General features: G+C 36.8%; 2 protein-coding genes across 2 annotated transcripts; one reads left to right on the top strand and one right to left on the bottom strand.

Annotated features, from left to right (window-relative positions):
* Positions 1-5,852: 5,852 nt before the first annotated feature.
* Positions 5,853-11,001, top strand: LOC115446109 (glucose dehydrogenase [FAD, quinone]-like). The gene is made up of 4 exons (XM_030172667.2): positions 5,853-6,107; positions 7,919-8,076; positions 8,687-8,801; positions 9,550-11,001. The coding sequence occupies exons 1-4, from the start codon at positions 5,853-5,855 to the stop codon at positions 10,891-10,893; spliced, it is 1,872 nt and encodes a 623-aa protein (XP_030028527.2). The 3' UTR covers positions 10,894-11,001.
* Positions 11,002-11,232: 231 nt separating this feature from the next.
* On the bottom strand, positions 11,233-13,014 carry LOC115446106 (growth arrest and DNA damage-inducible protein GADD45 alpha). Its single transcript, XM_030172665.2, has 3 exons — positions 12,713-13,014; positions 12,271-12,487; positions 11,233-11,703 (listed from the first exon to the last, which is right to left on the bottom strand). The coding sequence occupies exons 1-3, from the start codon at positions 12,772-12,774 to the stop codon at positions 11,485-11,487; spliced, it is 498 nt and encodes a 165-aa protein (XP_030028525.1). The 5' UTR covers positions 12,775-13,014; the 3' UTR covers positions 11,233-11,484.
* Positions 13,015-14,926: the final 1,912 nt, after the last annotated feature.

Below are 14,926 nucleotides of genomic sequence, written 5' to 3'. Positions count from 1 at the left end.
TTCAGGTCTAGCGGCTGCCACAGCATCTACAAGAAACGGTGCTGATGGTAGATCTTCCAAATGCGAAAGCTTAACTAGATACCCCTGCAATGTGTGCACTGCACATAAAACAAACAAAATAATTTCTCCATTAAAGGATATTGTTACCAAATATTATGTGTTATCTGCTAACTTTTTATGGGAAAGAAGGCAGTGCAGCATCACGTGATATTGTAAATCAAACTTCGGATGGTGTTGCTATTGTATTAGTCTTATAAAATTCTATCCAACTAAAGGGCTCCATTATCCACAAGTGCTTTATATATTATTTTTGTATTTAGTTTCTATGCAGAGAACAATTATAATGCTATAAATTAATTATTTACCGCTGTATGTTCTGAAGCACTGTTGGAAACAGTTTTTGCAATGAGGTATGCACCGTGTTTTCAAACCAAATAACTACCATCCGCTAATTTATTAAATAACTATTGCGTTTTTTGGGTCGCGATAATTATAGTTTTCATGAAGTTACAGAAACTCTGGACTAGCGCATTCTGTCGCTTCTATTGATGTGGGTTTAATCGTCTTAGAGAGTCAGAAACCTGTAGAGTTATTTAGGACTTTAAGGCGATACCTCAAGGTCCATTTTCATACATTTTGTTTCGGCTTTAATCTGGGTAACTAAACAAGTATTGGCAAGTAAAGAATTTAAATTCACGTCTAGTTAGTGATTAGTTCTCGCAGTTGAAAGAAAAATGTAAATATAATTAATAATCATGGATATTTCTGCCTTTAAAATTTCGTCATATTAAATTTTAAAAGTCCATTTTCAAACAAAATGTATGAAAATGGACCTTGAGGTATCGCCTTAAGGATATATTGCCTTGAAGTTGACAATAAATTAGAATGATATTCTTAAAATGTCCGTTTTCGATTTCAAAGTCGAAAGAATTTTATCAAAAGCCTAAAAATATTTTAATGTGTATTTATCAATGGCAATTTTAATCAGGGTTTTTGAGGAAGAATAATATAATGTTAGTGCGATTAAAACTCCATATTTTTTATTTTATAAAAGGGAATGAGTAAAATATATATATAATAAATAAACTACTAACCAATAAGTTTCAGGATTTCTTAGTTATTATAAATTATGAACACTGACAAATGATGAACCTTATTTGAATTTAAAATTAAACGGCTTAGCGTGATACATGATAATTATTTATAATCGATTTACATAAATATTTCAAGTATTTCAATAATTAAGACAGTTTTACTACTTAAAATATAGGAATCTCTTAATCTGAAGACCTAATCGTTATGGTAAGTACTTTACACGTAAGGAAAATGTCTAAGCCATAAACTGACATACGGTACAACGAGGACAGGGTAAGAATAATATTATATATAAATAATAATAATATCAGCCCTGTATTATATTAGTACTGTCCCACTGCTGGGCACGAGCCTCCTCTTCTACTGAGAGGGATTAGACTTTAGTCCACCACACTGGCTTAGTGCGAATTGGTAGACTTCACACACTCTCAAAATTCCTATAGAGAACTTCTCAGATAGACAGGTTTTCTTACCATGTTTTTTCTTTACAGTAAGTATAAGAATAATATACAATAATTAAATTATTCTTACGAGGGGTAGTGAACTCTTCCTACACTTTTTAGTTTTTATTTGCCTTTATTTTTATATAATAGTGTCGATTACTCAAATTTAATCATCATAATTACATGTGTGGTTTATTTAATCATTTGGCGATATGAGCTTTATTTGCTTTTACAAAACAGCGCCACCTAGTAAACAATATCTAAACTAAATTGTCTACTACAATTGAAAACATGTTACCGTTGTCCACTGATTATACAATAAGTTCTGTTACGATTTGTAAAACTATAACTATAATTAAACAGATGTAAATAATATTTATATATTTTCAATTGATGCAGCATAGGTGTCACACAATATTACTATTTATTGAAGTAAAGGTTATGATTTATTTTTCATTTATATATCCTATAGTATTACTTGACGAAGCAACTTTAGCATAAATCAGTTTAGTGTAGTATTTCTGGATAAAGTGCATAATATGAAATCATTCATTCAAAATAATGTCGATTTCAAGACACTGTGAGTTTACTCTGCATAAATCGGACCATCCAGCTAAAAAAAAAAATATTGTACAATTGTAAAATGTAGACTGATATTATTGTAAATTTGACTTGTCTGAAGACCAAAACCTCAATCCCTCCCGTGACCATGAAGGCTGCAATCTTCGAAACGTCGGGAGAAAATTATAATATAAAAACCGTGATAATATAAAAAAAAAATGTTGAATGTCTAACATTTGCGTAAACATAAGAAATCATGATTAAATTACGTAGTTTTAGGGTCAAAATTTTTATTTCCCTAGCCTGCAGGTCATGCAGGACGAATAGTATTAGAAATATAATATTTCCTGTTTAAGACTAAGTAGTGTTGCCCAAATTCAGTCTTGGTCTTGCAGTCTTGGTCTTGTTCTTGCGTTTTTGCAAGACCAAGACCAAGGACAAGACCGCGTATTTTTAGCAAGACCAAGACCAAGACTGACCGTGCAAGACTTGAGCAAGAACAAGACATAGCCTGCAAGACTCTTGCGTCTTGCAGCTAGGACTCCTAGCGCTATTTCACTGAGTAGTTAGGTGTAACAGTTCGGTGTATAGGTAGGTACGATTAGGAATTCTATGATACGCAAAAACTGTATCAAAGAATATGAAAAACTGGACCTATGCGCATTACGACTAATACCATAAACATAGCGAATAAAAAAATATCCGAGTTGGAGGAGTACCGTGAGAAAACCAAGAACTGCCAGCTCGGAAGACATTTTAGATTGGTGGAGGACGCATGAGACAGAGTATCCGATTTTATCGAAAATGGCCCGTGATTTTCTCTCAATACCTGCAACTTCAGTACCTGCTGAGAGGTTATTTTCTAAAGCATCATTAGTAATTAGAAAACATAGAAATAGGTTAAGTGATGAGTCAGCCAGATGGTTACTTTGTATTTATTCTTGGTCAAAAATTGATATAAAGTATCATAACCTAATGATAAAGCTGTTGATTAGTGTTGTATTTTATTTTTTATTCAAATAAATGATAAATCGTAAAACTCTTTTATTAAATTTCTTATAAGTTGAAGGTTCAATCTCTTTCTAGACAGATAAGTATTGTTCTTTAAAATACAGTCAAGTTATTGTAATTAATTTGTTTTTTTTACATGTTTTTAGCAAATGTAAGCTTATAAATCATAAATGTTTATTAAGAAACAGTTACTTCCATGGAAAACGACATATAGGTCAGTTGATTTTTCGAATTTCTTATCAAATCTTCAGTTATTTATTAATCTGCTTGATCTTTACTATGGCTATGTTAATTCAAGCTCACAATGTTCCAATTCTAATACGTTTTTCTAAGATTTAAAGTAAACTTTAATAAATAGTAATAGACTAATAGGTAATTGCAAGACTTGCAAGACTCTTGCTGCAAGACCAAGACCAAGACCAAGACTGGGAGCGCAAGACCAAGACCAAGACCAAGATCAGGTGTATTGGCGCAAGACCAAGACCAAGACTGGCTAAGTCTCGTCTTGTTCTTGCATTTGGGCAACACTAAGACTAAGTGGGTGATTAGGAATTTTAAGCGACTAGAAATAGTAATTATAATATTAAGCTGCTCCGGAGACGTAACAGTATATTGATTATTAAGTCTAAGTTTGACTCTCGTAATTAGTAGTATTTCTGCTCGGGATCAACGCGATTACTAAAAACAACATAAAAATATGCACACTTTTGTTATATTTAAAAGCGCATTATAGTAAATTTTCCTAAGCAATGTACAGAAAGTCTTTTGCCATTTCTTTATTTAAAAGTACTCAAACTTCTTTTGATCCTTATAAGCATCGATTGACGTTTATTTTGCATGATTTGCCCATTTACTTGCGGACTATGTTTTTTTACAATGTCTGAATACAAGCCTTAATGTCTTCAAAAATGTTCGTCAGCCTCCTAAGAAATTTTTCCTATAGCAGCGGTTAAGGTACCTTGTCCTTGCTCCCTCATCTCAAAAAATCAACTTGCATAAAAATATGTAAAAAAAACCGTAATTGTTATTGTATACGGTTATTAGTATCGTATGCCAATTACATACAGTAACACAAATTTATTGTAGTAACAGGAAACAGTAATAAACACGATATGTTCAAAATAATTACTGGATTTCCATTAAGTCATTATAAAACACGCACATGTAATTATACAATATCAGCCCTTTATTATATACTTGCCCACTGCTGAGCACGGGCCTCCTCTACTACTGAGAGGGATTAGGCCTTAGTCCACCACACGGGCCTAATGCCGACAGCCACATACCTTGGAAATTCTTATAGAGACCTTCTCATGTATGCAGGTTTCCTCACGATGTTTTCCTTCATCGTTAAAGCAAGCGATAATTCACATTTAGAAAAGTCAGAGATGCGTGCCCTTGGATTTGAACCTGCTGACATCAGTTTTCTTTAAATTATAGTAACTATGTACTGGTATAACCAATTCTAACGATAGATAAGTCTAGAAGTAAAAGGTATTTTGTTTGCGGTCTACGCATCTAACTTCAATGACGTATTTCCTGTACAAACTTTCAACCATTCTTCTTTGCGGCTGAATAAAATAGACAGTTTTATAACTATGATGCAACCATTATACAAAGGATGTACTGAAGTATTAATTGCGATCTTAATCATACATTTTATTAATATTATTATAAATATAAAGCGCTAATTAAGAAATGTGTTTCAATATTGTTCAGTACAACAGTTGTTCGTGCGAGAAGTGCTCCATTAAAAGGAACAAAGTGGTAAGTTAAATAAAAATAGGGATGCTTACGGTGTGGGACGAACATTTAAAAATAGATATCCAGCTTGCTCCGTACCAAATTTCATCAAAATCGGTTGTATGTTCTGCTAAATATAACAGATGGGTACTTTCAAATATTATTATGGATAACAATCTTGTTGTATTTTCTCTCGTTGAAGACGGCTTCTTCTACATGATATGGGAAGTTACTACATTTAAATTAATTTAACCTGACGAAGATTAATGTCCTAAGATTTATTTATTTATGTTTAAGGAAATACAAATCAATTTGATAACCATCTTCTTTTTTAGAAGTCCGTTTAAAAGAACATGTAGTTAATTGGATTACAAAATATCGTCAATGTATAAATAAATCTGCTGCATTATCGGACACTACTTTCAATGCCAAGCAAATTGATATATTTTTTTGAATATAAAAACTGTATACATTTATATATACACGCACACACACTCATCTCCTTAAGCCTTTAATGCCCGAAGGCATAAGCAGAGACGCAACTAATGCGTTACTAATGCGTAATACTTTTCGCCGTGCGTATTCCATGTGAGGGGTCGAGCCTTTCGCCATATCGGGCACAAAATCCTAACTCTGGGCTGATAAAGAATAGAAAAACCGAATATCACTCATCACGACCCGGGGATCGAACCTGAGACCTCAGCACTGCAGTCGTACCATACGACAACTACGTCACAGAGGCATTCACATTTAAATGTATTTCTGTAGATCTCTCTGTATCTTTTTCATGAATTTCTTTGCACCTATATTTCATCTTTGCACTATATCGGCATTGATTCGTAGAGAATGCCTTTGGTATTAAATTTGACTTTAGTAACATTGGGCAAAGTGAAATGAAAAATGTTGTCCAACCAGGATATCTGATCCAGCACCTCAAAGCTAAAGGTACGCGTTTGAACTAATGAAGCGGTGTCCGAACAAATAATTATGTTCTAGAAGATGCAGTGGCAACCGCTGGATCTCAACGCCACGTGTCCTGCGCACACGCACCTGACGGCGTGCTCGTCGGTCGGCTTCCTCTACTTACAGCTCCTGGTGCAACTGTTCGGAGACTCGGTCGACAGGAGGATACAGGAGAGCCACGGGCGGGAGACACAGGACACGCGCCATGAGGAATTCGACTTCATTGTGGTGGGGGCCGGGAGCGCCGGCTGCGTCGTCGCCAACAGATTGAGTGCTTTCCCCAAATGGAAGGTATAAGACTGTCACCTAAAACGGAAAGCCTGGATCACCACCACGCATTATTATATCGAGCTATGAAGCTTGGCGAGTCTCTGAACATTAATTTGTCGAAGCTGAAAATTAATTATAGAAAGAAAGGAAGAGGTTGGAAGGAATATTAAAATGAAATAGAGCTTTAAAACAATCGTTTTTAGACTAAATTAAGGTCACATCCTCGCCAGATGTAGATACGTTTCACTCCGTACTGCAGCCTTTGGCAATGTAACATAAAGTCTTCCAAGTTGTATTCTACCATAAATAAATACAAAATATCAGTAAACTTACACGTAGAAATAGTAATGTTATTAGAATTATGATTAGGATAAGATAAGGGTCTACTGGGAACACTTGAGAGAGGACAAAACTGCCGTCATTTAATTAAAGCGTGATCATAAGTAATCTGATTATTTTCGTAATAGATTAGAATCTTTAGTTCTTAAGAGCGTCCATGTTAATTGCAAAACGACCATCATAATATACCTAGTGGAAACTTTGTTGAGTATCTGTATTGATATATTTCATGACAAATTGGTATTGACATTCTAGTGACCGTCGATAAATATGATGTCTCTTTTTCTTTGGATGAAATATTTGTAATTTCACTGGTGGTGGGTCTCTCATATCTGAGAGTTCGCCTGGGTAGGTACCACCGCAATGTCTATTTCTGCCGCTAAGCAGCAGCGTGTAGTCACTGTTGTGTTCCGGTTTGAAGAACATTGTAGCCAGTGTAACTACTGACATAATAAGATTTAACATCTCATGTCTCAGGATGGCGAGCGCAGTGGAATATCAAACAATACTTTGTACTTCAAGATGTTGGATGGTGTTTCTACTGATTATGGGCGGTCGTATTTCTTACTATCAGGCGAACGGCAAGCTCGTTTTGTTATTGGAAGCAATAAAAAAAAATACCTTAATCCAAGACTAAACATTCCCTTTCTTTTCTAATCCCTATTCCTTCAACTCCAACTATTCCTTCAACTTCAACGCCGTCATGATCTTCTTAATATTGTGTTGGCGAGGAGCACTATCAAGTGATCCTCTTACTTGTTTACCAGAGCCAATAAATCAATAAAATCTTTCTCGAGTTGTGTAGTTCCGTAAGCAACTGATTATGTGATCGATAGCAATGCAAAGGCTTCGCTGATGCAAGTGGTATGACCGCTTCACGTGAATCCACGTAAACAGGCTACCCACCACGCCAGACCATTATGTCTGCTAATGATATGAGCATTGTATATTTTTTTATTGATAGGAGAATATAGCACACATCACGCCGTTATTGCTGAAGGGAACTGTAGGCAAATGCAGTCAAGGTACCGACGATAGGGAACAAACCTGTCGGCATTTCGGGCAAGATCCATAACTCCAAGCTGATACTGAGCAGAAATCCCGATTCCACTTTTCCCTGAATCAGGATTCGAACCCAGTACCTCAGAACGGTGCAATACAAATACGCCACCGAGACATTCTCAAACGAGTGTTATGTTTATGGAAAACGTTATATTTGTACACATTTCATCCAAATCAGTTTAGAAGTTTTATCGGTTATATGTAAAATCCAAATATGTTCATAAACGAATTCATACACAAAAAATATTAGCAAGGTTAAGATTAAAATCATCATCCATACATGACACAGCACATCAGGGACCTTACACAAAATGCCTTTTAACAATCGGTAACGTTAATAAAAAAGAAAATGTACTAGAATGACATATCCTTGCGACAAATGTATCGCTACTAGTTGTAGTTGCGTTTACACCAATGAAATTGTTTTCCAGGTCCTTTTACTAGAAGCAGGTCCTGAACAACCTGACGTCACGCTAGTACCCGCGTTGTCAGAGACCCTACTAGGCTCCAACATCGACTGGGGCTACAAGACCGAGCCCAACGGGAAGAGCTGTCTTGCCCGGCCGGGGCAGCAATGCGACTGGCCTAGGTAACACATTTTATTTATTTTCTAGGCGTTGCTCGGTTACAAAATATTGACTTTTTTAGACCATCCTCTGTGCTAGAGGATGTAACGTTCATAGTATTATGAACTGTGCTCTCAGGCATTAGTGTTATGTTCTTTTGTAACTTAGAATGTTCAGTACGAACCATAACATAAGCAGTTCGAAAATAAGACAATCAAAAAATCATCTGAATAACCTTTACAATATACTAAAACATCAATCCTGTATTGCATTCTGCTCACAGCTGAGTACTGAGGTTCGGCCTCAGTCCACCACGCTGGCCTTGTTCGGATTGGCAGACTTCACATACCCTCAAAATACCTATAGAGAACTTCTCATGTATGCAGGTTTCCTCACGATGTTCTCCTTTACCGTTAAAGCAAGCGATGATTCACAAAGAATACACACATAACTTCAGATAAGTCAGAAGAGCGTGCCTTCGGATTTTGACCTTCCGACGTAGGTCTCGGCAGTCCCTTCCACTCCCAACTAGGGTATCTCCGCGTCGAATTTATACTTAAATTTGTTTGTTATTCACTAAATAGGCTATCTCCGTATCCAATGTACAAGTTTGTTTTTTATTTGACGTTTCAGAGGCAAGACAATGGGCGGTTCTAGTTCGATAAACACATTAGTATACATCCGAGGCAACAAGCTGGACTATGACGAATGGGCCGCCATGGGGAACGAGGGATGGAGCTACAGAGATGTAAGAATACATTGACTCACAAGTTTACACTTTTAAATAAGTCAGTATGAATAGACCGGCAAAATCTATAATGTTTAAGGCGATCTATAAACTGTAACAATGTGGCGGCGTTCAATATGGAGTTGTAAATAACATTGAGCTAGTCATCTAAGGACAATATAATATGTAGTGTAATTCAGCTCAATAATTTGTCAATGAGAAAGTTGTTATGTTTATAGCATGGTCATAAAACACCAATATAAAGTGACAACTATTGTAGCCCTAAATACCCTTCTTAGTTTCCTAATCCCTATTTACTCATATTATAGACTAGTATATTAGTACGGAGATAATTTAACATCAGAGGACTCACTTGCTAGTTTAACAGTATATACACTAAAAATTATACTATCATACAAGAATCTGACACAACATAGATTCTACACTATATAACCACAGTTTGTCATTGATACTCAGCTGGTAAGAACCCGAGATTCTTTGAAGGAACTGTGTTACTCGAATTTGTACTCTACACTTGAAATGTTTATACGTAGGTTCTTGATTAACATTAAAAGCGATAACTATGTTTACATAGTGATTTGCCACGATAAACCGGTTACACTTGAATTTAATGATAATTTTCCTTACACGGTAACAACCTCTTATCAGTTTCCATTGAATTGTAATGAACTAGCAATTTTCTTATATTTTAAGCACTATCTGGTAAATATTTGAGAAATGCTATCGTAATTACTCTCGTCCTATCCAGGTGCTACCCTATTTCAAAAAATCTGAAAAGAATCTAAACATGGAGTCTTTGAATCGCAAATACCACGGAGTGGACGGAGAGCAGTCTGTGTCGCGATACCCGTACGTCGACGCGCCCTCCGTCATGATGACTGACGCCTTCAACGAGCGAGGTCTGCCGCTCACCGACTACAACGGAGTGAACCAGCTCGGCACCATGCAGGCGCAGGCGGTGGCGCAGGACGGCGAGCGAGTCTCCACCAACAACGCCTTCATACAACCCATCAGGTACAGACGGAAGAACCTGACGGTCAAAGTCAACAGTGAAGTCCTTAAAATACTCATAGACGAACACAGAAGGGCGTATGGGGTCGTGTACAAACAACACGGTAGATTGTACACCGCTGTAGCGAGCAAGGAGGTGATAGTGAGTGCGGGGTCACTGAACTCGCCCAAACTGCTGATGTTGTCAGGAGTCGGGCCCAAAGAGCATCTCCATGAGCTGAACATTGACGTCATCAGTGACTTGGCAGTCGGGGAGAACCTCCACGATCACGTCACGTTCAACGGAATTATAATAGCTTTGCCAAACGAAACTGCAACCGCAGTCGATGATAATCAACTATTTAATGAAATAAAACTTTATAAACAAATGGATGTTAAACACGGACCATTGTCAGCTAGCGGGCCATTAAGTACTATTGCATTTTATAAAACAGATCCCAGTCTGCCAGCGCCTGATATCCAGTTTCAAATGGCTGGTGTGAAATATATGGAATACTTTAAAGAACTTGTGGCTTACGAAGGTGTTAATATATTTCCAACTGCTTTCTATGACGCTATATTACCACAAACCATGAATCTAGTCCCAAAAAGCAGAGGAAAGTTGTTGTTGAACGCAACAAACCCTCATGGAGATCCGTTAATATTTGCAAATTATTTCGAGGACCCAACAGACATCATGCCAATAGTAAAAGGAACAAGATTCTTAATATCTTTAGAAGATACACATGCTTTTAAATCTAAAGGAGCTTATTTTGTGAAGAAACCTTTAGAAGCTTGTAGAGATTATGATTGGGGTTCTGATGAATATATCATTTGCTTAAACAGAGCGTACACTCGCTCTACATACCATCCAGTGGGGACGTGCAAGATGGGTCCACAGTGGGACAGAAAGGCGGTGGTGGATCCGAGGCTGAGAGTGTACGGAGTGGCTGGTCTGAGGGTGATGGACTCGTCCATAATGCCGGTGGTGCCGCGCGGAAACACTAACGCGCCCTCTATAATGATAGGAGAGCGTGGCGTGGACCTTGTCATAGAAGAGTGGCGCGAAACAACTACTAAACTGGTTAAGTATTTAGTATAGTAGAGATTCCACAGATGGCGTTATTCTAAATATTTGTCATATTTTTAGCAAGACGACAGTACTGCATCTAGTAAGTCATTAACTAGGTCTATGAACCCTCCGTATCATAGATTAGGGTTGTGCTGTTGACCTTTAAAAATAATGTCGGTATTGTTTCCAATTTCACTGACCAAGGGTCGCATCAAACTGGTCATTCAAGCTTTTGTTTTATCAGGTAATAATGTAATGTGTTATGCAATTTATATTCATTCATAAAATATTTAGGTACACGACTCAGTTGTTACGCACGTGTTTTTTATTACATGTTTTATTATTTATTTGTATCAATAAAAAACGATATACATCATATACAATTTTATTACATTTATTACAAAATTACAAAACATCTTCGAAACATCATCCAATATACAGTTATTCTAATTACAAATTCCAGCCATTAGGCGTAGTCTACAAGATAACAATCTCACAAACTAAGAATCCGTACGATATAGAAACATACTGATACGCAGGACCCTGGCCTGGCCCTAAAAGCGACGCTGAGGTCGTCTATCATCAAAAAATCATTAAAATCCAATTTTTTTCTTAAAAAATTCACTTCTCAGGCAACTTGATGACTGGAATCTGTGAATATCCCCAATTTGATTCGCAGTGCTCGATCAAATCTCTCTCGGACTGTGAGAGGACGGATAGGTCGAACTCTTGCGAGTCGCTAAACGGGTCCGTGTAGGGGTAGTGGACCAGTATGCAGCTGAAGTCCATCGTGGAGCAGCACACTCCCAACATCTTCCTCAGTTTGGCCTCTGAGTCCACCTGTTGACAATAAAAAGTTGTGTTTAGTTGCGGATTCTATCATGAAGTCTTTATTAACGCTACAAAACGGTCTTTCAAGCTGCTAGATATCTCAATATTATATCTGATTTATTGATTAAATGGAATTTAACACGTATTCGGAGTGTGATTTGCGATTCGATTAATGTATTCTTATTATCATATCTTATCACTGTATTAAGTATATAAACGCTATCCGAGATAACTGTGTTGCGTATGAAACTAATCGAAACTCAGTGACGCCGCACTATTTTTGCACAAATCTAGAAACTATTAAGAATTTTGCCACGTGGTCCTTAAAAATTATGAATAGATCTATAGTTTTGAGGTTATTCCTTGCCATATTTCCAGAAAATGATGCCTAGTAAAAAAAAAACTACGTGAAAAGAATAAGTAGTTGTTTCAAGCAAAAAATTCGCTTCAAATTAATTTTAGAACTCACTCTTACTCTTTCAAATTCCTATGTCATATCCTACTTTCTACATCTTTATTTACTGACGTGTCTACTTTTTAGGTCAAACTTTAAAACGTTAATGTATTTTTAATTACCTTAATGACATAAATGTCGTTTTCGACGCAGAAGGCTTGTAGTAACACCTCCTGCATGTGCGTGGCGTTGTCGCCAGGGGGCGCCTCCACTGTGAGGCAGAACAGCGCCCCTTGACAGGTCTTGGAGAGGTACTGGATGGCCGGCAGGAGGCCCACAGTCAGCCTTTTCTCAGCACAAGCCCGCCTCAGTACTTCTTTGATGTTTTGGCCAATTGGGCTGGAAAGATAGAGATGGTTAGGCATTTGCAAAAGATTGTATCTTGGTCTGAATTATGGGAAACTGAAAGCTATGTTACTGGGGATTGAAACACAGTTTTGCAAAGTAGTCACTGATTGATTATAGATCACTGTTCAATTTCTGAAATTTATTCAAGTCTTCTTAGTTTTCACCAAATAAACTGGAGAAATTGCGGAAAATAATAGTTTGTTGCACAACATTTACCTTTTAGCCGCTATGCCGCTGAAGGTTTCCGTTTTTACGGGAACAACTGAATCCTTGTACATTTTGGATAAACGGATGCTCTTCAATTCCTGAATTTCACAAATTTCACTCAACTCCCTTGTGTAAGGGCGAATTGTCACTAATTCACAATAACACTGCACAAAATGTTATCCTCCAATGATGTAATGCACTCACAACAAAATTGTCTCTCGTAATTTATGTCACAATAATTTCACAACTTTGCGACCGAAACGCGCGTGGTATCTCTCCAATGGCAGAGGGTGGAATGTGGCCTGGTGACGCAGCGACCTCCTTTTATCGAATAGTGCGCGCATGCGCGACGCGGCGCGCTTGTGTGCGTGACACTCGATTCAGTATCGCTGGAGATTCCTCGAAATCCACCTGTATTTTCGCGTGTGAGGGTTACTTTCTTTAGTGTTGTGTATTATACAGTGTAAATACCAGTAGTAGTGTGTATGTGTGAGTGTTAATTGACAGATATTGCAAGTTTTCGTCTTGTCGCGACGTGTTTTTGCGCGTCCAGTTTAAGCAGAGCTACCTCGCCCTCTTCTTAGTTCACTGGCGGCGTGCGAGGGGAATTACTGAACTCGCACAGACATGCAGAGGTTATTGTTTATTTGTTGGACGTATTACCCGCTCGCGCACAACACTGGAAATCCCGCCAGCTTGGGTTTTATTTGATAAGAGGAAACGGCGCGCGTTGCTTAACTGCCGATACTTCGGTTTGTTTAGCGGATGTGGGACGTTCCGCCTTCAAATGCTATTACATTGTACATTTTACTGTTGGATCTTCGCTTTCGGATCGTTTTTTGTTGCTATTTATGGTCATGTGTGGACTAGACTGATGATTATTATATTTAAAAAGAGTATTATCAGTGTTGATTTAGGTCAATATAAAACATACATCAACGTGCAAAAAACGGCAGGAATTATCTGTTTCATGCAGTTTAACGTTCAAACATTAAACACGTGGCGTATTTAGGGCGTTTTTTGGGTCCACATTACCATTGTCATATTTTGGAATTGGGTCATGCTTTCAGATAATTGGATAAGAATAAAATTGTTTTACTGGTTTTTAGTTTATGCCAAACAAACTTATACATATTTTAAGTTTATTTTAACCTAATAATGTCCTGATATCTTTGAATGTAGGATATGATAAAACCATCTTCAATTACTAAATGGCGGTCAACCACCTTTCTATGACGCAAAGTAAACAATAGTTTTCCTAGAAACTTATTCCCTATGATTTAGAGGATAAAGAAAGTCACACTACGATATGTTTTCTTTAATTCCTATGGTTTATATCAGTTTTGTTGAGACATTATCCTGCTTTCAGGCCAAGCAGTACTTTATTGGATTTTCTACGTGCGATTTGCTCATGCTTAGTATCACTAGGGACTAATTTTTCAGCCATTTTGACCATTAAAAAAGTGTGCTAAAAGGTTAATATTATAGTCTGTCATAAACACCAAGTTAAATTCTTTATCCCAGATAAGTAAAACGTGTTTGCACTGACCCCACATTAAAGAGATAATTCTAAGATCATTATAACTACCAGGCAGTTAGTATATGGTGTTACAGTGGTATATACTGCGTTTCAAGTCTTGTATATTCGCGCGTGCAAACTCGTGCAAGTTCTTGCAAATTGCATGCTCGCAAGAATACTATCAGTGTGCTTGAACTGCGCTGAAATTTATTGCAAACGATAATAATTATATTACATATAGTTATTATACATATCTATGCATTGAGACTGTTAAGTATCTTTTTCTTTATTCATAAGGTTTTTTTCGTACTAGTATTTATGGTTATTTTTTTTTTTGGGTAAGTAGTTTGTTTGGTGCGTTGTTAATGCTTTTATTTTTATGAACTGAGTTGACCTACATAACACTATTCAACATTTACCAATACAGCGTGACCGAAGCTAGCCTGGTTCCTAACATAGCCGACTATCCATGTTTTTCTTTTGTATTGTAATGCAAAACTCAATATTTTATTTGTTCTTTTATTCAATTTATAATACGTTGCAATTTTATCAAAGGTTTTTCTTTATATTTCGAAACGAAACGAATTTATGAACATTTTAAAATATGGGTCATCAATGGCTTCCTTTACATACTTACCTTAAATATTTTTTTTACATTTCTACATAGCACTCGTGAAAACCTATTCATCTGTTTTTTTGGAATC

The sequence above is a fragment of the Manduca sexta genome, unplaced genomic scaffold (genome assembly GCF_014839805.1).
Source record: "Manduca sexta isolate Smith_Timp_Sample1 unplaced genomic scaffold, JHU_Msex_v1.0 HiC_scaffold_1164, whole genome shotgun sequence".
NCBI lineage: Eukaryota > Metazoa > Arthropoda > Insecta > Lepidoptera > Sphingidae > Manduca > Manduca sexta.
This window is presented reverse-complemented; position numbering and strand designations above follow the sequence as displayed.